Source organism: Haliotis asinina, chromosome 14, assembly GCF_037392515.1.
Source record: "Haliotis asinina isolate JCU_RB_2024 chromosome 14, JCU_Hal_asi_v2, whole genome shotgun sequence".
Lineage (NCBI taxonomy): Eukaryota > Metazoa > Mollusca > Gastropoda > Lepetellida > Haliotidae > Haliotis > Haliotis asinina.
The window spans coordinates 3,511,216-3,537,574 of record NC_090293.1 but is presented as its reverse complement, the minus strand read 5'-3'; the positions used below and the strand labels follow the sequence as shown (position 1 = coordinate 3,537,574).

General features: G+C 38.4%; 1 protein-coding gene across 6 annotated transcripts in view; it reads left to right on the top strand.

Annotated features, from left to right (window-relative positions):
* The window catches only part of LOC137261588 (pleckstrin homology domain-containing family F member 2-like), a 37,118-nt gene extending 11,884 nt beyond the window's left edge, over positions 1 to 25,234 (top strand). The window contains exons 1-9 of one of the 6 annotated variants that reach the window (XM_067799366.1): positions 5,102 to 5,185; positions 17,131 to 17,195; positions 18,248 to 18,385; positions 18,744 to 18,807; positions 19,169 to 19,294; positions 19,488 to 19,597; positions 20,347 to 20,500; positions 20,706 to 20,788; positions 21,275 to 21,387. In XM_067799366.1, coding sequence (XP_067655467.1) covers positions 5,170 to 5,185; positions 17,131 to 17,195; positions 18,248 to 18,385; positions 18,744 to 18,807; positions 19,169 to 19,294; positions 19,488 to 19,597; positions 20,347 to 20,500; positions 20,706 to 20,788; positions 21,275 to 21,304 — 786 coding nt within the window. In that variant the 5' untranslated portion in view covers positions 5,102 to 5,169 and the 3' untranslated portion in view covers positions 21,305 to 21,387. Of the gene's footprint in view, positions 1 to 5,101; positions 5,186 to 9,152; positions 9,261 to 11,982; positions 12,058 to 14,420; positions 14,660 to 17,130; positions 17,196 to 18,247; positions 18,386 to 18,743; positions 18,808 to 19,168; positions 19,295 to 19,487; positions 19,598 to 20,346; positions 20,501 to 20,705; positions 20,789 to 21,274 lie in introns of those variants that run through there. The other 5 variants (XM_067799364.1, XM_067799363.1, XM_067799367.1 and 2 more) reach the window with 5 other exon arrangements.
* Positions 25,235 to 26,359: the final 1,125 nt, after the last annotated feature.

The following is a 26,359-nucleotide window of genomic DNA, read 5'->3' as shown; positions in this document are numbered from 1 at the left end:
AGATGTCTTTCCCGCTCTCTCTGTTTCAGTTCAGTGCGTTGTTTCTCCAAACGAGTAATTTCAGCTTCCATGTTGTTGACATCTGGAAGTTGTTCTTCTGGGCTGGAGATTGAGACCTCCTGACTTCCTGTACGTTGAAACTGTTCCCCCCACAACCCTCCATCACTTATTTTGCTGATGTCGCACTCTGACGGTTTCGCTTCGGTCCTGCCTACTGAATTAAATTTGGCGTAATCGACGATCTGACGACCCCTAATTTCTCTTCTTTCTCCTTCTGCCATATCCTTGTACTGAACGATGATTAGGGCTTGTACTGCTTGTACAACTTGTGCAAAACTTCACCCAGGGATCGACGTGTTAACAAGCTCCCAACAACGGACATAAAACTACCATTCATTGGTTCACTATGACTTTTTGTAAAGTTACATGCAGTCTTCAATCTTCAGAGGTAAAATACAAAACTACACTTTAGACTAAAATACAAAATGGCGCTAACGAGAGCAATAACAACAGTGTCATCAAAAACAATTTTGAAAAGTGAGAGTGCCAGACCAAGGCAAGGCTTATATGACCCCCCCAGGCCAAGCTCACCTCTGATAGTAACTCGAAACTGAGGTAGCAACAAAACCTACAAAATAAAACACCTCGGCATAACTATAAATATTTTGTAGACAAAATATTACCATAAGGCTGTGAATGAGGCTGTGATGCTTCTTGTTTGTATGCGAATAGATGTTTAAACACACCATTCTGTTTCTCATCATGTTTAGAAAATTGGGGGGTTGTCAAGGCATTCCAAAAACTGACAGGAAAATATTTAGATGTTTATGTTCTACAAGGCAACTAAATGTGTTTTGAAAGTTCTTAGTGTGTGCTTTTTCTGACTGTATCATGCCCAGAAGTGATTATGTGCATGCCACCATGATATTTCAGGAACATTGCTGACAATGTATAGTATTCCCAGAAATTATTGAGAATCATGTTGCGTCATGTAACTCATTACGTTTATTAACTTCTGGCGTTTTACTTACATAAACATGTTAAAACATCATCCTTTTACAGTCTCAGTCTTGTTTTAGTACTTTGTTAGACCTCCTCGCTCAGCAATGCATGCCTGAATACGCCTAGGCACACTACCCATCAAAGTTTGTAGGTAATCGTGTGACAGGGTATCCCAATATTGGACCACCTCGGCCTTCATATCTTCAATATTTCTCAGTCCCTTTTGGTTTATTCTGTCCTTCATGACTCCCCACACATTCTCATTTGGGTTTAGGTCTGGGCTGTAACTGGGCCAGTCTAAAACTTGAACATTTTCGCCCGACAACCACTGTTTTGTGTAGCGCGCAGTGTGTTTTGGGTCATTATCATGCTGGAAAATCCAATCATCTTCATACAATGTTTGTGCTGTCGGAAGAAGGTGACCATTTAGAATGTCAACGTATCTTTCTTTTGTCAAGTTTCCCGTGAAAACACACAATGGCGTCACTCCGCGAGTCGATATGCCACCCCACATGTGAAACTTCGGGCTATGTTTTGGTCGCTGGTAGATAGGTTTGACAGTATCTTTGGTCCAAATTTTCACACAATTAGGGAAAAGCCAAACAGAACTTTCATCCGAAAAGAAAACATTATCCCAATCTTGATTTTCATGAGCCCGACACCAGTTTAAACGTTTTTCCTTTTGTGCATCTTTCATCAACGGCGAGGGAACTCCACATTTTTTCACCCAATTAAGTCTCTGTAATTCCTGCATAACTGTTTCATTGCATACCTGAGGACTTCCTCTGCTAATCATTTCATTTCTGATGTTCTCAACACTTTTCAATTTGCCCCTACTCACAATCTGCCCAAGTCTTCGGCGATCCACAACACTGAATTTCCTAGGCCGACCTGCCTCTGCTTTGTGCTCTATCCTGGTTCCTGTTTGAATATTCTTCAAAGTTCTGTATACTGTAGACAGAGGCATACCATGTCTACAAGCTAACACTTTAGCATCAGCCTCACCCCTTTCAAAATCATCTAGAATGAGCTTTCTTTTCTCTCTTGCTGTAAATTCTGTCATGTCAACACAGGAAGCCGTCTGCTCAGACAAGGGAGATAACTCTTGACGTAATGAGCTGCCTTCTAAGCCTTCAAGAGTTGTCTCCCTTATTTAGTATGCTTGGTGCATAGTGAAAGCCCTTTTTCCAATCTTAGCATCATTAGAAAAAAAACAAAGATTTTCTCAATAATTTCTGGGAACACTGTATATTCTCTCTCCTTAACTCGGATGTCATTCAGTCAGTTGTTACATAGCATCATCCTGCCAGGAAGCACACTGATGCTGATACTGATGATTAGGGATCATATATTTGTACACAGGATGCTGGGCTACATGCATCATGTCACACTGTTGCAGACTAAGCTCGCATGTTGTTCTGTTGATTTCCAAACAAAGATTAACACGGAAACAGTTTGCAAAGATCTGAGTTATGATATCGATCTGAGTTATGATATCAGTGAAAGATAGAGGATAAGTGGTGGTGTGTCTAGCAGCCTCTGAACCATGTAGTTCCTCTCTGAACAGCCTTTGGGGTAGTGTAGTTCCTCTCTGAACAGCCTTTGGGGTAGTGTAGTTCCTCTCTGAACAGCCTTTGGGGTAGTGTAGTTCCTCTCTGAACAGCCTTTGGGGTAGTGTAGTTCCTCTCTGAACAGCCTTTGGGGTAGTGTCTGAACAGCCTTTGGGGCGTTGGGGTAGCCTAATAGTTCACCTATATCCACATGGGTAAAATCTGTGAAGCCCATTTCTGGTGTCCCGAGCCTGATATTGCTGGAATAATGCTAAAGGTGGCTTAAACCAAACTCACTCACTCCCTCACTCACTCACTCACTCCCTCACTCACTCACTCACTCACTCACTCACTCACTCACTCAACAGCTTTTACTGCCAATGTAACGTACAGGAGAAAACACACCTCCAAGGGTTAGGTAGACAATGTAAAGTCGGAGGTGGGGAAATCTCAAGGAGACATATTTTCTCTAACATATTTGGCGTTGTTGATGGATAATTACAGTGTAGATGATCATTTATTAATGAAGGTACATACCAATAACTGAAGCACAAGTAAGATCAATTTAATGACAGTAACTATGCATAGATAATTCAACTCCATTTCCTTTGTCAGCCCAATGGCCCTGTGGTAGAGCATCTGCCTGCAAAACCTGGATAGAGGTCTTACTAATGAAAAGTAAAACCTGGCAAAAAGATTTTACTTACAACACAAAAACTTTAAATGCAGTTATTCTGGGAACACGAGAAATTACCTAATATAAAGTGAAAAGCACACTTTCAGGTTTATATAGCCAGGTAAAACATGTCTAGATTTTCTTTAGCTTCAGTTTCTTATCGACTATTTTGGTCGGTCTCATTTGTTTTTAATGGAGTTATTTTTTTCTGTCAAACTTATATAATTTTCAGTGAGAAGAATTAGTCTAGATCTATGAGTACACAGTAAGATGTAGAAAACATGCAGTCTCAGACTTACAATAGAAATGAATGGAGTAAGTAACGTGGTGACATGTCATTGTATCATTATCTGGACACGGGTTTGTCTGGTCCAGAATTAATTATGAACAGGCTGGTGTCATGAACCATAAATATGGGTGGAATTATTAAACAACAAGTACATTAATAATGATAGATGTATGACAGGTGCAGGGTAATGTCACAAATGTGACACTGGTTTCAAATAATGAGGCGGATCTCTTTCTCTATCTGCATTGTGACTGGGTATTTCTACAGTTCTTGTTCTTAACAGTGCTTAAAGTAATCAGAAAGGCTTTAATCCCCATTGTGTAGGTGTACCAGTGTCAAACAGGCTGAATGAATCATTCACTCAAATGCATTATGATAACTCCACTAGTAAACGCCTTCCTACCATCTGCACTTACTGACCTTTGGGAAGGATGTTACACTCTACTCTACTTTGTTGTGTGCATGAAGTGGAAGTAAATCACCCACGAAGAGCTCATACAATGTCTACTAAACATTGCCATGTACTGGACTTATCACTGATGAATTATTTTATTTCAAAACAAAACTTGATTTTTTTTGGACAAAATACATCCAAATAGTCGACATTCCTTTGTTTTGTGCTTGTCATGTTATGTTGACTTGAAGTAATAACGTCTGTGATCATCTGCTTGGGATTCTTAAAAAAAGTCCTTACGAACTACCAGTGCTCATGGTACACATAATATGATCACGGTCAGTCAAGTCATCATACTTCAACAGTGAAGGACTAGTTTAATGATATTGTTCTCACGTTTTGACTGAATAATTTCCAGGTTGCTAACGTATGCAAGATGTATATAACACAGTCTGTGTTTGGAATAAATATTCTTTTTCTGTTTAGTGAAAAAAACTTACTCATTAAAATATAATATACTTGAAAGGTTCAATTTTCCTTACATTGATGTTTGAATTACTTTTCCCTTCTCAAGAAATTTAATTTCTAATGTTTTATTGGCCCAAAAAGTAGACTTACACAGACATTTTTGTAGACTGTTCATGGCCCAGTATACACGTGTAAATTGCTGAAAGTGAAATACTTTTAGTATTTAAAAGGAATATTACTTGGACTTCTCTTGACCAACTCACGGGGCTCCTTTTCAGTTTAAGTGAGTTTTTTTGTTACTATCAAAGTTATATATATTCAGGGGCAAAGCTTTAGTCTTGGGCAATTTGTAGTATATGAGGTCTGGTATTTCTTGCATCATTAAATACTGTGTTGTCATTGGCTTATCCTATATCCAGCAGGCACTATGAATCACAGGAGATGAGTCCTCATGGTTCTGAAGAAGTCCGGTGCTGAGAATATCAACTTCGTGTCAACATTTATGTAATACAGTGGACTTAAACTGTATTTACACAATGTAGGGTGACACAGATATTTAATGAACTTGATGACTGTAACTAGGTGACCCCAATCTTCCTCCCCCCATCCAACAACACTGAGTCAGTGTGACGTAAGTTTCATGTGATCAGTAGGTCATACTACTTGCCAGGAAACTATTAATGCTGTGGTTCACAGTTAGTGTCAGTTGGTAAGTGTCATCACTCATCTGAATCGACACAAATACCTACCCAACTTTATATGATCAAGCAGTGACATCTTCCTTATCATCATGAGAGAAAATCTGGGTGAGCACTTTTACTGACAGTTGACTGACTGAAACATGAAAGTTTCATTGTTTGTACTCACTTCTGTTATTGGGAGTTTTTATTACATGTATACAGTATGTCAAACATCTTGGGTAGGATACTTTCTGTAACCATTGTTCTGTGAAAGTAGAATTTAGTCTTTATACATTGATTGTCGTGACAAATAAAACAAAGAAAAGATGAGATGGGATGTTGATGACCCTGTGTAACTCCATGTTAAAGTATGGGAATTACGATCAGCATAGCGTTACGATTACTTTGTGGAAAGGGTCACTGGTTTTTGATCAATGAACTTACATATCCAGTTTTTGCCCAAATATAAAAGCCCACATACAAAGCCAGATGAAATGCTTCTGGACTTGCGGTTCACACTAGTTTTTAAAGTTTCTTATGCATGTACATATTTGTATGTATATAACTGTTATGATAAAGATCACCTGTGTGTATTTCTATGTCTTTGTACCTTTTATTTTTATGTTTATTTTGTAGTTTATAGAATATTGGCACTGTCCCTTCATGGAATGTTATGCAATAAAATGTCTCATTTTATCTTATCTTTTTCTATCTTATCTTGTCAATGTCCACCAGGTTCTCAGAATTACTGTATAGTAGCTTTACAGTTTTCTGTTGTTTTTCTGTTGTAAATATTGAATGAAATACTGAAAGAATGTATTGTTTTGTCAGGTGTAAACTCTGTAGCATGTTAACATGTTCATGACCACCTCGAGTATACTCATAAGTATCAGTGTCTGCTTGAATTTGCCACAACAAATTCATCTGTATCAGTGTTCTTTTTCAGTTTCACATGTTGGCGAAACTACCGCTCAACTCTTGGCAGTAACAGAAAATGCTAGGAGACCTTTGTTCCTTGTGTCTATTTTGAAATTGTGTGAAACTAGCTTTAAAATACCATTGATGTGGCTGCAAGGTAACTGATAGTGGCAAACTCAACTAGAATTGATACTACCAGTATCTACTTGAGGGAGGCAGTCAATGTATTAAACATTGCGTTGAATATGTATGGAAAGTATTGTCCAACTAACAAGTTTGGAATAAGTCAGTTTTGGGATGTTTGCTATATATTGTGTATCTGGGGTGCTTTCTTTGATTTGCAAGAAACAAAGACATTTTGATAATTTATCCTGTTTTGATTAAGCATTCATTAGTTTTATTATCAAACATGTAAAAGACATTTTAGATGGCCATCATTCTATGTACCTTTAGGCAATCTGAGAGCCTTTGCAGTATTTTCAAATTAGTTGTTTACATGAAGCAGCACAATTACAGTCAAACATCAAATGTGAAATGACTGTAATTTTTGCATGTTAGTTGTCATGATACCCAAACAGTCTCTCCTTCTCTCTCAACAATCTTGTTTTTGGTTAGAACCTAACAAAACCACCCTTTGTTGACTGCTTTAAGGATGCATTTTCAGGGTGTAAACTTTGTAAACAGGGTGTAAATTATCCATTATCCTTGAGTTTCTGCTATTGGACCCAATAGAGCACTGTTATCTGATGCATTATAGCCTCACACTGGTTCGAGGTTAAGCAAGGTGGCTAGCGGTCAAAATAATCATCAGGGGAGGTAACTTTTAATAGATTGGGAGTTCCATTCACATGTTGCATATGTTACAAATCAATAAAATTTATGTGGCAATTTCTTTAATTCTTAACACTAAACCAGATAAATATTTTTATTTACCGCGGGTCCCCAGGACGTGATTGCTATAAATATAATGGTACTTTGCAGGGTTTAAAAAATCCCATCGCCCGACACCCAGGACAAGTCAGTTTTCATTTCAGGCCATCAAATAATGGTGTCTTATTTGTCCGAGGGCTACTAGATAATTTCTGCTTACAGTTTCAAACTGCAGATAAACATGGGTTTCATTTCATACCTGATCAAAATGTAGCTATTACATTTCACAATGATAATAAAGTAGAGCTATTCCTCACTTCTCAATGAATAGTCCACTAAACATTAACATCAAATACCATATTGATATACTCTTTCATAATTACATCATCATGATAAGGGCAAGTGGAAAATTTTAGTCATGACAAGTTACTTGCCACAGGGCAAATGACTTGGAAAAAAACTTTACCTTTGACTTTTTTACCAGTAAACTGTAGGCATATACAGAAAAACTGCATAGAACTGAATGAAGTCATCAATGAGTGTCGTTGCAGTTTAGCAGTGGAAAGAAGTATTGTATTGTTCAGGTTACACAAAAAAACCTGTCAATTCTCAATGTGAATGACAGCTTAAATATTTAGGGACCCAAACTATTTCACCATAGTTATTACAACACGTTTGATATCATATGAAAAATGAAAAATTGAATGACCCTGCACATATTTTTAACTGAATACATCATGGGGAAGAACCCGTTACTTTTGTACTTCCTTAAACTGTATCTGGAACAACAAGGCTGTGACACTCTAAATAGTCGAGTCAACATCCCAATTTGGATATAACTGGCTGTACAGAGTTACTTTGTAGGAAACATTTAGCTTTCATCTTCCTGTTAAAGCAACTAGAAAGACAGATCTTTTTTCAAGTGTCAGTCTTTTATTTGGTGGGGCAGTGGAGTAGCCTAGTGGTTATGGTGTTCACACGTTTTGCCAAATACCCAGGTTCTGTTTCCCACATTGGCACAATGCTTGAAGCCCATTTCTGGTGCTCCCTGCCGTGATGTTGCTGGAATAATGTTAAAACTAGTAAAAACAGCATAAAACTAAACTTATTCAGTGTTTTGTTTGGAGAGTAAATACTAATAGGTTATAATATTACATTATCAAAGCTGGAGGAGAGAGGATTCAGGCAAGGGTCACATCTGCCAGGTGCATGTCACCAGTGACTAGGATACAAAAACTGAATACTGGCAATTATTCTAAATACTGATAACATTCACAATAGTATACTGGTGTCTGCTATTCTCTCAGTCACGTGACTTAAGGATATCAGCTGAAAAAATAATAGAAACAGTTCTTATCGTATGAATAAAGAGATTTACCCTCTAACATCTGCATCTATCAACTGCGTGATCCATCAAGTGTGTTACCTCTCTTTCTTGAGCTCGGTGAAAAAGAAGGTTGTCCTCCACTGACTTATCGAGACGTTTCCCATTCTCGCGGTATAACGAATAAGTAACGTTATGAAGTGTAAGGAAGAGGAATCATGTTTGAAATGGCGGGGAAAAGTTATGATATGTCCAAGTTGGTAAAAACTCACCAATATTTGTTACATTGTGAAATTTTGATCATTTGCAGACTTTGGCCACTTCCTAGTTACTTATCAGTGATGTAAATAATCGCTAAGCATTTCGCATCAGCAGTCTCGGCAGAAAAAATGTTTACAGCAAGAACTGGAGATGGCCCTATATTAGTAAATACATATACTACAGTAATAATTAGTACATATATATACTAAATAGAACAACAAGTAGTAACAGTAAATACATTTTGTAAATAAATACAACAGTAACACTTTTTTAAAAACCCAAAACAAATAGTGACAAAAAATACAAATACTAATAGAAGCAGTGAATACAAATGTGGATGCAAATAGTTACCTTAAATACTACTGTGCAGAAATACTTAATACTCAAGTGATTTGGTGGATTGGCTGGACAGATACTGTTATACACCCAACTATAATAGGTGTTACATGTTGCTTTTCTGAGTACTGCTGGTGTGAATCATGATACGGCCTTGACTTTTTATCAGTTCTTCGTGAATTTTACCTGTTATTATGTACACAACTACCACTTCAGTGATTTACTATAATATTCACTTCCCAACGCTTGTTGTAATCGTGGGTAATCGTTACACGACCATCGTTCCTTACTGTAGATATCAGCAGCGATCATCTGAAGGGAGATAAATCAGTCCTCCTGAACTTTCTCAGCCTCCTATCAGTCCCCCTCCCCCTCCACCCCCTCACTCATGTGTGTATGAACGAAGTGTTACCTGAGCTTCAGGCTGTGTACAGGTGACACAGATTGTGGAGCAGGTACTGTCATATGTAGACATGATCTGTGTGGATACAGGTGAGTTACTCTCTCTACCATATGATAGTTGGTCTCACTCTCAGTCGCTATCACTCTTTAGTGTAACATCCGCACATTTGCAAAGTACCTTCTAAAAACTGATTTCAAATTCAGTGTTCATGTGCATCTGCTGTGTGACGTGGTTTAGTGCCTGCAGCACCTGTTTTGTGGAGAATGTTGACATTTTACTTGTGTACCTTTGTGTAGACTGTTTCCATTGAACATATTGAAGATATATAGGTTGAGAATAAGGATGTCGCAATGTGGGAATGATTATTTCAAAACTGAGAAGGTTTTGAATTATCTTTGGGCTCAGGAATCAACCACTTGGATCTAATATTGTTTTTTGCAAGACTGTAATTAAATATCATGCTGATATCTACATGTTTGTCAGATAGTACTCTGTACTCGTATATGTCAAGGCACTGGAGGGACTTTGCCTCAGAAACAAAAAATACAAAATTTTGTCCTTCAACAGAGGCTACATCCGGGAGGTACAGCTGTTACGGTGCAGGTCTAATGATACAGCTGGTTTGGGTGCATAGTTTAACATGATGTTCACCTCTTCCTTTGTGATCACATCTAGCCATCAAGAGCTGGCGGGGTAGCCAAGTGCTTAAAGCATTTGCTTGTCACATCAAACACCTGGGTTTGAGTCCCAACATGGGTACAATGTGGGAAGCCCATCTCCAATGTCCAACTCTGTGTTATTGATGAAATATTGTTAGAAGCGACGTAAAACTGAACACACTCTCTTATTCAAACCATCAAAATTGGCAAACACAAATAATAGATATATATACATGTCTTTTCATGCACCACCATTTTGTAATCTTATCTGACACATTATTAACTGTGATAGAAAGGCTATAACTAAGCTAGCAGGCCACGCTTTCTCAAGACATTAACACTACTGACAGTTTTCTCCTGTCCATTGATCATCAAAGAGTGCATTCTGTCCTTTTGTCCCAGATAACTAGTTCTCATTAGGTTTGGAACTCTGATTGCATACACCAGAATAATTTGCATGGTGTTATAGACTATATAAATATGTCAAAACAAGAAATGAAACTTTTTGAGAGAGTGTTTTTCTTATATTGCTGACATTGGGATGCGGTGTACCACATTGATTTCTTAACTTGCTGTACATTTTGGTGAAGATATGCTTTTTGTCATGAAATGCTTATGTATTCTAATGGCAACAAGTAAGGGAACGTCACTTCATGGCAGTATTTCTTTATTTGGTTCTCACATTTTCTCCCACAGTGCTATTCAAACAAAGCTGGTGATGAAAACTGGAAATTATTAAAGGAACACTAGAATGTTCCTATGATCCTTTATTTGTTTCTCTCAGTATATTATTTCCTGAAGTAATAACAATAAACAATAGACATGTAACAGTATTTAGTCTTGTTGAAAGTTTTAAAATTATGTTTTGCCACTTTTACCCCATCTCATGTTATTTGGCACAGGCCAAACATTTTGGTCAAGTTCCTATACTTAAAATCATAGCCAAACAAAATTCATAAGAACAACCAACATGTGGAAACCTTTGGATAACCATACTTGTGTTGGTACATTTCTGTAGTATGTTACGTGGCACTCACTCACAGATGTTTGGTCCCTAATGCAGTGTTTGCCATGATACAGAAAATTGACTCCTAAAATATGTCTATGACTCCCTGTCATAGCACAATTAGTCATTATGACTCATAAATTTTTATGCATGGATGCAAAAAAAACCTGCTTATTTGACACCTAAAAACATGTCCATGACTCCCTCACATGATACTGTGAGGACGACATGATGACTTATACCTAGGGCAAACATGGCTAAGGTCAGTTTTGTTTCTTGTATTCTGGATCCACTGGTTGTATTTTTTCAACACTTCATAAAATATTTTTAAAATATAAAAGGAATATTACTTTATTTAGTATTTATTTTATTATATGTGCACACGCGCGCACGCATGCACACACGCACGCACGCACGCACACACACACACACACACACACACACACACACCTCTACCTCCTGCCCTTAGGTTATCTGGCTTGATGTTACTATTCTGACCTAACCTAGCCCTGCTGAAAGCTCAGACAGACCTGACAGATCATGGTCTAGCAAGCCTCCAGGCAGTCCTCATGACTATACATAGGCCATTAATTCTGACCTTTAGACAGAATGTAAACAATTCATGCTGATGTTTGTTGACAAGTAGGACAGATGAATCACAGCTATCCTCATGAAATTCTTCATTTAGTGTCAGTCATATATTTTGTATTCTATGATTCTGATTGTCAGTGTTGTCAGTAATAAAACTATATCCCTGTGTATGTGTCAGCAGTTCTTACGTGACTTTTGGGTGGGAAATTACACATTTTCACCAGTGATAGCATCAGGGATTTTGATTACGGTAAGGAAAATAGTTGAGATAAGTTAAGAGGTATTTTAGGATCTTGATCCATTTATGCATAATCATTGTCAGACTGTACTCTTAACCGTATTCCTATTTTAGGAACAATTTGTACGCCCTCATATATATAGATGAAGTTAGGGCAAACTAGAACAGTAGATTGATACGGTTCATGTACCCCAATGTTCTGACCTGGACGCTTGGATGCTGTGGGTAACAGAAAGCAGATAACAGATCAGTTGAATCAGGACTGTGTTGTGTTGGCGGCGCATGTGTTGTAGAGGATCTCCACAGTTCTGTGTACTCATCACCGATGACCATGCCTGTTGAAACAACACACTGGAACAGAGATACTTTGCTGACATTTACAAAAATCCAAGGTACTTGGTATTTACATTCTGCTAACTGACAGCAGCTCTGTCTAGTGTTCAGGTGAGGTGGCAGAATTTGCCTGCATTGTGTGAATGTTTCAGCAGTTATGATTTCAGTTATGATTTAAATGACATGAAAACATGAATTAGTCAGTTGCAGAGTTTGAAGGAGGCATGACAACGAGGTCTTGTCATGACCCTGATTTTAATGTAAAATTGTGGATAATGGGGTTCCTTTGTTAGGTATTAGCTAGTATTGTTTGTATTCAGATATAACGCCATGCTTGTGTTTTCCGGGTCTTCGTACTGACTGGATTCAGTCTAACATTACTTGTCTTCTGGTTGATCATTGTTAGCAGGGAATTAGCATCTAGGATTAATATGATGATGTCAAATTCTGAGTGAAATGTATGAAGTATTTCTACATAAACATGACTGAAAAGAGTGTCTATTGTCTTGAATGAGGTCACAGTCTTACACTTACGACTGAAATTTGTTTGGATTTCAAATTCTCGACAAATAAATCTTTCTGTTTATTACTTTATATTTTTAGTCACTTGTTCATAGTGTGTGTGTGTTGAGGATATTTACAAAATTTATGGCCTAAATTTTGACAATGTCAACAGGTAATATTGTAAGGTTCTGTAATGAGTCATATGGTGCCAGTTTAAAGTCCGACATCACTTTTGCAGAAATGTAATGTATACCATAAATTGTTGGAGGTGTTTTGTCCCAACTTGTCCAACAGAGAGTTGAGTGAGTCATAATTCAGCCACCGTTTGACAGGTAAAAGCAGGTTGACTCCCTACAACCAGCTCAACCATAGACTATGCCATTTTGTATTGGGGGAATAGTGGAAACTAGCGTTTTCATTTTTAGTATAACTGTCATTTAATCAAGATGGGATTATATGTTTAACTGGCACGAGAAAATTTGCTGTTCACATATTTATTGACAACATTGTTTTTGTAGCAAGAAACATGTATTTTCTAGGTCCTCAGTTCCTTTACTTGTTTGTCTCTATGTTCTGCTATGTTTATATGAACATGAACTATGAGTGTAGGTAAATTGTTCATTTAGTTCTATGATAACGTTTCACAGGCTAAGATATGTATGGCCAGTTGTTGAGCCAAGTTTTTGTTTGTGATTCATGTGATTCAAGTGTTTTTTGTTGTATATTCTGTGAGACATCTGTCTGTTTAATAGGAGAATTTAGATTGAGGCAGCGGGCACACAATATGAATCTTGATAGTGTTATTGAGAGCCATTCAACCAACACTCTGTATCTGTGGGAACTGTCCACTTGCAAGCAATGGGAGATCGCTTTCTTTGCAGGATACAGTTTTATTCTGAATGTATTTGTTGTGTGCACTTTGTCAATGTGGCTGACAAGACCAATTTTTCCATATTCAAACAGCTGTTTAAGAAACAGCACAATGCTATATGTGTGACTGAAACTTTTATCTGTGTTTCATATATTTTGGGGTTATTTATCAGAATAATACAGCGCTTTGAGCATTGCCTTTGTGTGGTGGAAGTCAGCACTATATTAATACTCACATTCTTAATGTCTTCTTTTTTGGATCGTGTCCCAACTCAGGATGGGGAACTCATTCTGACAAGTGGTAGTCTAGAATATGTTTCCATGACTGATTCAGGGGCTTTGGGTTAGCCTGATCGATAAAACATCCGTTCGTCACACTGAAGACCCAGGTTCAATTCCCTACATGGGTATAATGTGTGAAGTTCATTTCTGGCATCCCCTACCATGATATTGCTGGAATTTGCTAAAACCTTAACTCCCTCGCTCATTCACTCACTCACACACTTACTCACTCTCATCAAACTGTCACCTGACCATCAGACCTGTGGATAAGGAAGTGTTAGAGTTAGAAGAACCATTACAGAACATTACATTTAGTAGAGACTCTGAGCAGCGCAGACCTCTCTTTACACATATGATCAGTGTAAGTGGCCAATATATCCATTTCTCTCCCACTTCGCTTCAAGGCAGAGATATTGGCATCCAGCTAATGTACAAAATACTGTAGTAGCCGATAACCACCCCTTTCCCAATCCAAGAGTACTTGTTGCAACAGATGTTAAAGTGGATTGATTTGGGGGCTTATTGTGGTTCATTGCATACCATTATATCCCAGTTGTATTGGTTATGATGATTGTCACTGGATTGTCAGGTCCAGACTTGGTTATATTGCCATGGACAAGATAGTGGCTGGTGTGATGCATCATTAACCTGCTAAATGTCACAATCTGTCATCCACATTTGCTCTGTCATTATAGTGTCTAGCTACAAACAGACCTTACTTCCTTTCCTGCATACGTTGTACCCTGTTGGTTGGGGATAACACTATACTTTCATAAACTCTTCCTGGAGAGCAGGGCAAGGTTTCTGTGTTGGTCTGTGCATGTACAGCATCTTCATGTCATGCGAGTGCTGTTCATCCAGGGATTGTAAGAGTTGACATGTCGTGTAAGTGTTGGTCTGTCCAAGGATACTGTCTGTGTGTCCAGTGAGTACTGGTCCATCTGGGGATGCTGTTTTCATGTCATGCGAGTGTTGGTTCACCCAAAGATAGAGTCGACATGTCATGTAAGTGGTGGTCTGTACAGGGTACTGTCAACATGTCATATGAGTCCTAGTCCAGCCATGAATACTGTCAACATGTCAAGTGAGTGTCCATTATTGTGGTCAGTCCAGTCTGTGTTTCGCTTCTGTCTGGATGAGATGGAGGAAATATAAGACATTTTCGCAATGTTGTGCCATTTCGGAGGAGACTTATTTATTTCATATAAAATGTGAGATTTCATATGTCTGAGATTTGGCATGTTGTTATGGACATTTAACGACTTCACATGTCACGATTCTAATTTTACCAAAAAGTTTAGGTTCCTCGTCAGACTTGACAAAAGATTCTGACAGGTGCATATACACAGCAACCCACTGTTTGTTCAAAAACTTTCATGTCCCTAGACGGCTACAAGGAAGAAAGATTTGAATTTAGTTTCAACATGCGTGCTTTATACTCTGTAGACTAATACTATCCAGTACTAAACTCTTGGATAAGTTTGAATGACCAGTGCTATGACCTAGAGCTCACTGTGGCATAGTTGGGTCCATGCTGGATGTGTCTGTGGTCTGTCAGTACAATGTGAGCTGTTGGTGGTTGTACCATGCAGTCATTCGTCAGCATTACCATGCATAGTTACAGGTCTCCTCATGGCTCAGTTACTCCGTGGAAGTTTCGAAGTTTCACCCTTGTTTCATATGTACTTGTACATCAGTGACTGTCCAAGTTTCTGAAGGACGACCCCTTCCCTTTGTTTCTTATGTACTTACACATCAGTGACTGTCAGAGCTTTTAAGGACCATCTACCCCTTTGTTTCATATGTACTTGTACATCAGGGCTGTCAGTGCTTCTGAAAGACCACCCACCCCCTTGTTTCATATGTACTTGTACACCAGTGACTGCCCAAGTTTCTGAAGGACCAACCCTTCCCTTTGTTTCTTATGTACTTATACATCAGGGCTGTCAGAGCTTTTAAAGGACCACCTATCCCCTTGTTTCATATGTACTTGTAAATCAGTGACTGTCCAAGTTTCTGAAGGACCACCCCTTCCCTTTGTTTCTTATGTACTTGTACATCAGGGCCATCCGAGCTTTTGAAGGACCACCCACCCCCTTATTTTATTTATACTCGTACATTGTGACTGTCGGAGTTTCTGAAGGACCACTCCTCCCATCTGTTTCATAAGTACTATTACATCAGGACTATCAGGACTCTTGCTGCACCAACTGTAAGGGAAAAGTGTCATGTTGCTTAACTTTTCCTGTCAGTATGACTGCTGTGTGTGACCTGAATTTAGTCATATTGTGGCTTTAGTCATTGGCCTTTATGACTTGTAACAGGAAATCTGTTCTATTTGTCTTACACATTTGCCAACTTCAGCAGATGGTTCTATGTCAGCGTCCCAAACACCTTAATCATCTGTGTAAACATGGTAAAGTACTGTCTTTTCTATTGTACATTCCTCTCACACCTGTGAACATTATCTCAATACTGGGTACTAAACTTACTGGCCCCAGATGAAAACAAAGGTTAAGGCCAAGAGCCCAAGTCAAGCTTTTAAGCTACTTTACACCAAGAGTTGTTAAGGTGTCTACAAAACTATTGCTATTGATAGGAACTGAAGGAACATAGGCAGATAGGTATGAATCTGTTTCATACAATGGACCATGGTAATTGTATTCAGGTTAATAAATCTAATGAATAATCAAATCCATACACACACACACATACACACACAAAAATATCTACTTCCTCCCTGACCCCAACTTCCACACCTCTAAGACCGATCATCATGAGGTCACTGAAGCATGATTTGTTTATGGGACCCCTCAGGCACAGCTGTAAAGTAGGAACTTGGGGAAGCAATAATGGAAGGTGGGTTTGGAAGGGTTGAGTGATGGGGTGATACGTTCTGGCACCCTGCCCTAGGTAGTGTTTTCTTTCTGCTCAGGTGATCATCATGGCTAGAGTATTGCACAGATAATGTGTTTCATTGGATTTACTCTTAAAGACCAACTTTGAAATAGATTCTTTTCATTACAGTGACAACATGTGGGGGTTTAATTTAGGTAGACTCTTGCTATGGTCTTTTTAAAAAAACTGATCTAGAAAGTCTTAAATCGAAATCAGTCCATTTGGACTGTTAGATTTTATCTGATGGTCTATTAGTTTAGCATGAATTTGGAATGAGACCCATGAAGGTTCGGGTTAGGATATGTCTCTAGCAATCCATGCTTGCCCCAAAGGGCGACTATGCTTGTCGTAAGAGGTGACTAACAGGATCGAGTGGTCAGGCTCGCTGACTGGGTTGACATGTCTTTGGTTTCCTATTGCGCACATCAATGCTCATGCAGTTGATCACTGGATTGTCTGGTCAAACTCGAATGTTTACAGATCATATAGCTTGAATATTGCTGAGTGCGGCGTTAAACTGCACTCACTCCCATCTGAATGTTGTACACGGTGTGCTTATATCTTGTGTTATATTTCAGTGAACTCTGAGGCCAATGCCAGACGTATAGCATGTGTAGAACAGTGCTTTGGGGCAGCAGGGCAGGTAAGCTGAAGGCAGTATGTTATTTGAAAACAGAGTAGCACCCGTTTGTCTCGTTATACCTCATTTGTCTCTCTTTATACCAAAAGGTAAGAGAGGCACCCTTTTGTTTCTCATTATGCCAAAAGGTAAGAGAGGCACCCTTTTGTTTCTCATTATGCCAAAAGGTAAGAGAGGCACCCTTTTGTTTCTCATTATGCCAAAAGGTAAGAGAGGCACCCTTTTGTCTCTTTATGCCAAAAGGTAAGAGAGGCACCCTTTTGTCTCTCATCATGCCAAAAGAAAAGAGAGGCACCCTTTTGTCTCTCATTATGCCAAAAGAAAAGAGAGGCACCCTTTTGTCTCTTTATGCCAAAAGGTAAGAGAGGCACCCTTTTGTCTCTCATTATGCCAAAAGGTAAGAGAGGCACCCTTCTGTCTTTCATTATGCCAAAAGAAAAGAGAGGCATCCCGTTATATTTACCAAAAGTCAGAGAGGCACCCCTTTTCTCCATTCATGCTGAAAGGAGAGAAGATTATGAAGAAATTTATCAATCACTCACCTGTCCCTGAGTGAAAAGATTTATCTGTTTATCATTAACAACCAAACATTAGATATTCAGGGATGTTCACAGTACTGATTTGTCATGGAAATACATGAAAATATATCATCTGGATTTTCCCAAACAACAAAATTTTGCTCTGAGTGTCTGGATTCATTTCTGAGCAAAATGTATGTGTAACATGTTATATTTGGGATGACACTTTTTTGAGTTGAGTTCTGTCAAGGATTCGAACCCACACACTCAGAGTCAGGCACCTAATCGCCTTCTACATGTACATGTCTTGAAACAACATAATTACTAATTTATTCCATCTAAAACAGCCCACACATTCATCTGACGCTAATATTATTTCCTAAGTTCCTAACATTGAAGTTGTGTATTTATGTGATGGTTTTGCAAGGTAATTTGTTTGTCTGACTGATGTTCTTTTTCTCACAGTAGAAGTGTTGACCCAACTTAATGTTATGTCCTGAGACTTAAGTTGTTAATTGGAGACTGATGTGTTTCCAGCCACTAGCTGTCCCAGGTCGAGTGCTGGTTGGAGAGGGTGTGCTCACCAAGATGTGTCGAAGGAAGCCAAAATCAAGACAATTCTTCCTCTTCAACGATGTCCTTGTTTATGGAAACATACTTATTCATAAGAAAAAGGTGACAGCTTTCATCTGCAAGTCATTTCCATTCAGCAGTTGTGTCAACCATCTTTGCTATGCAACATATATTGCCATTGCATGCAGGTACATTAACTTTAGTAATCATGGCATGCAGTTATTGCAGTGTACAGTTACAGTTATCATGACATACAATTACCAAAACATAGTTACTACTTACCATAATATTGTTCCTTAACATGTAGTTTCAGCTGGAGAGTTATAGTGTAGTGTAAAGCTTTCATTCAAAGAAGATAACAGTCTGCGAATGGTTAATGTGAAAGTTGTGATTAACTGTATGAATGTTCAGAGTAGTACCCATTCCAAGATGTTTCACAGTTTCTTTGTCCTTGTTTTAGTACAACAAACAGCACATCATCCCATTGGAGGACATCAAGCTCGACAACGTGGAAGACGAAGGAGGTAGGAGTCATAGCAACCTGTTGCCATGGTTACAGCTCTTGTGTCATACCCCAGCAATGTGGATGGTTGCTCACTGTATCGAACACTGAATGGTCAGGTGCAGGTCCTCATACTCCCTTACTTTAACATAGACATGTGACTGTTGTTGCGCTATAGTCACCTTGAGGAATGGGGCCCAGATCTGATTTCTTCCAGGCTGCTATCTTTAATGAGGATTTACATCAGAAAATACAACAGGACTTGTACTCTGCATTCAGACTCAGTATACTTTGTTGTAAAGTTACACAAACAATATGGCTGCTTTACCATGTTGAGGATATCTAATCTTGCTTGAAGGTGAGGATGTACATATTTGTTGTAGAGCTGCACAATGGGTGGAATGTGATCAGTCCACAGAAGTCCTTCACAGTCTATGCTGCAACAGTCACGGAGAAGAAGGAATGGATGGCTCACATTAGGAAGTGTGTCAATGATCTGCTTGTAAAACGTGAGTCCTTGTTTATGTACCCATGGAAGAATTTGACATCATTCGTTGGTTTCGCATTTATTTTTGAATCGCTGTGCGCATAATTATGTACGTGTGACAGCTGTTCATAGCTGACTACGTACATCCATATGTCTTGTTATGACGTGATCAATATTGGTAGGTGTACGTAGAACTTATATTTTCTACCTACTAGGTGGTATTACCCAGACTTCCAGGGACGACTCCCCAGTGTGGGTACCTGACTCAGAAGCCAGGACCTGCATGCACTGCCGCAAGTCAGAATTCTCGATTGTTAACAGAAGGGTAGGTGCCTGCACAATGAAAGTAGATCCATTGAAGCAAATGTAGTCAGTGTAGGGAGGGAAAACAAATATTTCACTGCACAGAAAAACCGGTCCGCTCTTTTTCAAAGAGAAAATTTTAGATTTGAAGAAGTGCCCCTTCAATTATTTCCATTCTGCTAGAGAAGTCCCACATGTCTAGTGAGTGAGTGAGTGAGAGAGTTTAGTTTTACGCCGAACTCAGCAATATCCCAGTTATACGGCGGCAGTCTGTAAATTATCAAGTCTGGACCAGACAATCCAGTGATCAACAACATGATCATCGATCTGTGCGATTGGGAACCGAGTCAGTGATCCTGACCACCCGATCCCATTAGTCGCCTCTTATGCAAAACATAGTCGCCTTTTATGGCAAGCATAGGTTGCTGAAGGCCTATTCTACCCCATGACCTTCATGGGTCTGTCTATTGAGAATATTAAGTGGTATATCCTCCCCTTATTTTTAGCTGATGGATCTGTAGGTGCGTGTGTTAGCAGTCCAAGGAACTGTGTTTGTTGAAACTCCATTCAAATACAGGTTCATATCAGCGTAATTTAATGCAATTGCGGAACTTATTTTTGAATTTGTTGTTTCCTGTGTGTTTCTCATTGGTTTTGTCTTCATAGTTTACATGGTGCATGCAATTCGAGGAGATGCCGGCAGCTATATTGTTTTTGACAAAAGAAAAAAGCCATGTCTGTCATGTGAATGTCGGCTGTTCTGTGTTTCAGCATCACTGTCGGAAGTGCGGCATCCTGGTGTGTAATGCCTGCTCCAACAAGCGACTTTTGATGCCCCAGCAGTCGTCAAAGCCACTGCGAGTATGCCTCACTTGCTTCCACCAGGTGTCAAACACTGCCGAGGGCAGAAACAGCACAGTGGGAGGTGAGTCCACAGTCATGGACAGCTTCAGTCATGGTCACAAAATATTGAAATATATTTGCTGTAATGGAAGAAGTAGTGTCTACCAAACAGGGACTGTGACATAGGAAACAGGACATGCTTGTCTCTGTGAATTTAGCCACACAGATCATGTGTATTTCCTCTTGTAAGTATTTGTTACTTACTGTTTTCTGTTGCTCATTTCCAGTGACGGACCAGGCACGCCTCAACGATTCTTCGGGAGAGGAATCATCAGATGATGACGATGAGTCTGAGTCTTTGTCAAACCAGGTGAGATGACCAGGTTGTTACGTATTATCATATCACAGATGAAATGTTTACTGAAAGTCCAGAGATTCTATTTTGACTAATGCCTTGGGGTATGCCAGTATTTCCTTTAGAAAAAATCTTAATGGATCACTGTGCTTCTTTCAGAATCACAGTGATACAGCTCAGCTGTCCATGGGTGGGTGGAGATTAAATTTCTTTAGGTTAACACAATGTTCTCTTGTTCATTCACAGCATTGGGTCGTCAGATTTACTAACTTGCTTGACACATGTCATCGTATGCCAGTTTTGTAGATCAGTGAACACGCTGTTGATCACTTGATTGTCTGGTCCAGACATGGTTATTTACATACCGCCGCCATATAGCTGGAATATTGGTGAATGCAAGCTAAAGACACTCACTCCAGATCATTCTTATTGACTCGTGAACCCGTTTCATGTGAATTATTGATCTGCTTATTTGAAATTTGTGTCCTTTCTGTATTTCAGAATCAGTTTCAAACATATGGAAGAGGATAATCCCAGCAAAAGCACAAAAAGGACAAATATATTTTTGTGACTCAACAATCAAGTGCAGGTTTAGCCAGATGTGTTTCTTATACACCATGCAGCTGCTGTAGATTGAATACTATTTTCTTGACTACTTGTCACAACTAGGTTTTTGTCAGCAACATGTAGTGGATAGGAATTAGTTATGCAACTTTCAAGATGCTTGTTTGATTGGTGTGGAGTTGTGTATGCTTCAGAGTAGTATGTGATTTATTGAATCAAGAAATGATCGATAGTATGAAGGTATGTAATAGTTTACTGCTGAACAGAGAAAAGAACGCAGATGTTGCTGACAATGGACACCATGATTTGCCAGGAGTTCACAGATTTCAAGTTCAAGGGTTCAAGAAGCTTGGAATATGACCTTGACTTGGATGTTCAATACATCTGATTATTTCACATTTATGGATCCTTGTTTGTCATGACAGTTTGGAAAATACAAGAATCACCTTTTATAGTTTGGAGGAAAAAACTGAAATGTGTAATGCTACAATTTTTTTTTTGTTTTTTGATATTTTTTTTGTTTTTAATTACTATTCCTACAAAATTACAGTGAGAAATAAGTAGTGACCTGGTACTAGTTCAGTTGAAAGTGACTTGTCTCACATGACAGATGTGACGTACTCAATATGACCTGAAGTATTTCAGTGAGCTGCAGGTGTTAACCTGCCTTTAGCTGCACAGAACATACAGAGTCAGCAAGGATGTAACCATGGCGTATTGATGAAATAGTATGTATGGAACCTGACAAACAAGTAACTTATTTATCATTAAATGGCTTTGCTATATAAGTGTACAGTATATTATTTGTTTTACCACTAAAGGCTTCTTCTCTCGAAGATCTTTATACTTAAAGTTTTGCCAATGAACCGGTTTTGATGGTACGATCTTTTGCTGTTTACAGAAAGAGTTGTCTGCCCTTGCTGTGTACATAAATCATACAAGAATTAACTGCCTTTGTAGTGAAAGGAAATCTAACTGGAGTTACCTTCCTTAGCTTTGTACAGAAATGTTTGTAGATTTTACTGTGCTAACATGTTAGTGTAAGAAAAACTATGTAAAGTTCATTTCTATGTACTTATTTCCCTTTTAATGCATGAGAAAAATGAAATGATGTAAGTTGGAAATGAATAGTGTAGGAACGAGAAACAAAACAGTATTTTGGTCATGTTAGATATGCTGAGGCTGGTGTGTTAGTTCGTGCTGAGGCACATCATCAACTTGCTCTTTGTCCGAAAACATCTCTTCCTTTTACACAAGTTCAAGTCAGCTGTGAAATGTCCCTGGCTAAATTGATGTTGGAATACTGTTTGTGAATCATGTATGTTGGCTGCATACTACTGTGACCTTCTGTGTTCTTGCTTGGCTTTTTAGTAGAAGATATATAAGAATTATTACGTAGATACATTTGTATTTCACGTTTCATTTTCAAGGGTTTTATATGTACATACCATATCAGAGTAATTAATCATATGATGACATCATTTGTACAATATTCATGTAGGAATCCATATCACATACAAACAACGACCCAGTGGAATTATTCCGAAGTATTCAAGTTGGAACAAATATGTTTATTTTTCTTCTTATACAAGTCACATTTGTCAGCATATAGTTTGAGAATCATTTTAGTGCAGGAGATAATTCTATTCTGTACAGTATTTTAGAAAAAAGATGGGTATAGAACTCAGTATAGATGAACATTAACTGCAAGTTGTATGCCCAATAACAGTATGAAAGCCCTGATAAACAAAGCTATTCTTTTGTCCAATGACTCTTCCCAAACTGTTAGGAAGAGGATTTACTGTCAATGTAAATTGGATTCTTTTGTTCCAGAATATGAAAATATTTTTAAAACTACTGAAGAATGCAGATTAGGGTTGAATGGGCCTCGAGAAACATTTAACATATCTCTGCAGGCCTGGTACTGGCTGGCTGTATTCTTACATCCCCTTTGTCCCAGTTAGTGATTATGATTATTGAGAACAATGAAACAGTGTAGTTGTTTATCTCATTGCTCATGTAACCAAGTCAGCTTATAGGTAAATGAATCAGTCCACATGAAATTCGCTGCTTATTTAGAACGCAAACTGTGGTTATTGTGTTTACAAGATTTATTGAAGAATTTATGTGACCTTAGTGCATCCAGTCAATACAGGGTGTGTTGTTGCAGCAAATGTTTATCTGGTAGTGCCTTATCCTCTCACTGCAGAGTCTTTTGCAGTCACATCAATTAACTGTATTGCAGTGGGAGGGGGTGTGTCCTTTCATGCTGTCTAGATCTGCTGGACATTGACTCGGGTTCAGCAAAGTGCTGAATATCTACCACTTGCATCAGTTTCACATCTGGGATTAATATGAAGTGATGTCCAGAGATTGGTTGAATGACAGTCAGTACACGGCTGATAGATGATGTGTGTCCCCAATCTGGAGCTGCAACAATCAGATCATATATATCACATGCTCACCATCTATTACCTGCATGCAGCTTCAGTATATCTGAAACTATTGTAACACAATACACACACACTCACTCTGTAAGTATTCATGCTGTGTACATAGATAGGAATATCTATATTTTGACACAATAACTTGATTAGGACATTTTCTTCAAATTCATGCATTCACCCCTTCAATGTTACTGTTTTTTAAAATATCCAATTACTCTATTCAAACCCACATTTTCCAGGACATCAAGAGACCATGTAGGGCAGTTGTATTTACATTATTTTCTGAATCATATTTAAGTGATAACACTCCATATGTCACCAAAATGAATGGTCCTTCACAAACTTAATGGTGTTATTTTCTATATGTCCTTTGTCCTGTAATGTTATACAGGAAGCAGTTACCAGTCATCATGATTTGACCAGGAAGAAAATCTCATTATCAACTTGTTGTGGCCTGACTGTAGGGGCTATGATCTCATACAACTCAGGGCTCCATATCCAGGGGTGATGGATAGTTCACTGGTTGGTCATATGGCATTATTCGTGTATTTCCTTATAAGGATGTCTGTTGGCAATGTAACATTGTTTCGTACAGGAAGGAGGCAGCCAACTGTATTGTGAACTGTGAATGTTATGTCATTGTAGCCCCTGCTCATATCGCACAATGAATCACAAAACAAGTATATGATATCATCATTAAAACAATCATGATCAAATTTGTATCAAGTTTCTTATGTAGTGTAGAATTTTGTCAGTGAAATTGTTTTGTATTGGTTTTATTCTGTCTTTTGTATTTTGATACTTGACTGCAACTGTTGTACATGTTATGTATGTCTCTGACTGCATCACACAAACATGGTTTGTATCTCTCTATCACAAGGTATGTATACATCGCTGTGACTAAGTGTCCTTCATACAGAACATGTATAGTTTCAACATGGAGTATTCCTGGGGTAAATGCATTCATGGTCACCAGACATCTGAAAATGCTGAAACTTCTCAAATGAATATGTCATTCTAAAATGTTAAAATACCTAAACTGTACTTTCGTCTCTGAAAATTGTTACTGGTTCAAGCCAGTATTTCATTACTTTGCCTCAAGCTGCCATGTTTGTTGAAATGTCAAAACTCATCAGAAGCTATGCATGAATGATCCCGATGACATTTTGGAAGTACAGTTTGCTCTACCCCATGTAGAGGGTTATAAAAGACAGGTATTCACAGTGAAAGCATGATGACATATTGTATTGTCAGCACTTTTGATCTAAGAATTGAGCTCAGAGAATTACAGTCCTGTGTTAGCTGTAACCATGGCAGCCATATTGAAATCGTCATTTCCGACACCCACCCTGCAGTCATAATGTATGTGTATCAAATGTATGATTTTATCATGTCTGTAATAGTACATTCTAACACAGTATGCTCACTGGAGTAAATTGGGGACTGACTTTAATTTGTGTTTTGTGCATATTGTTTTTTAGAAATTAAGATTCCTGATTTCTCATAACTGCCCACCTCTTTAAACTGCACCTTACCCCAAATATATTTTTAGTTTTAAGAAGTAAGTTTTCTTTGCACAGAAATAGCTGGACATCAGTGACATACTTTTTGAAAATTATCTTGAGAAACAATGTCATTTTAACTGACATAAACATTGTTAGCCAATCTGTACATGTTTCTGTTTAGTTTGTTTTTTTCCAGATGTAATACAGCTGTATATATCTGTATCAAACATATACTGATGCAACTTTGTAATGATTTATGAAGGGAAAGAGTTTTTCAAGTTGTGATTTCCAAATGTGATTACTTCTGATGCTTCTTCAAGTTCACACTGACGTTTATCTGCCCCCGTGTAATATAGTCCACGACCTCTCAGGTCCAATAAACCTCCCTTGGAAGGAGACACTATTGCACCTGAAAAACTTGACTTCTTATCTTCAGTCAACATGAAGAAGGAGACATCTGCAAATGATTGTATCCAATATTATTATTGGACACCCTTTATTGTGGATATGTTGTGCAACCCATTTTAGCTGCTAAGGTTGGACTAATTTTATTTCTTGTTTTACACATTTTTGCAGTACAAATTTCTTATAATTTTATATTTGTTTCTTATTCTTGAAAAAGAATGACAGTGGATCAGTAAAACCTGAAATAAAATTTGTCTGGCCTAATCTTCAGTATGTTGAAATACATGTGACATGACCTTCCAATGCAGCTGTATGTTCCTCATGACTTATGCAGAATACCATGATGATCCTCATCAACCAGTATGCACTCTCAAGCAAGCCTGGTCAAGCCTGGTCAAGCCTGGTCGAGCCTTTAGCATGTTGTCGTCATGACAACACCTCTACAGGAAGTGTTTCACTGTCACAATGGACTAATTTTGCATAAATGGACAAAGGAGTTAATAGACCTGTTTGTTGAAATGTGTGATTTATTTATCATTTAGCCAACATTCCATGGTGTTGTTTGTTAGATTAGTATTTATTATCCTGTTGTGGAATGAATAGTTTGATCTATTTGGTAGTTGAAATTCCTCAGTCCCTGTCAGTGAGGACTGACAAAGCACCTC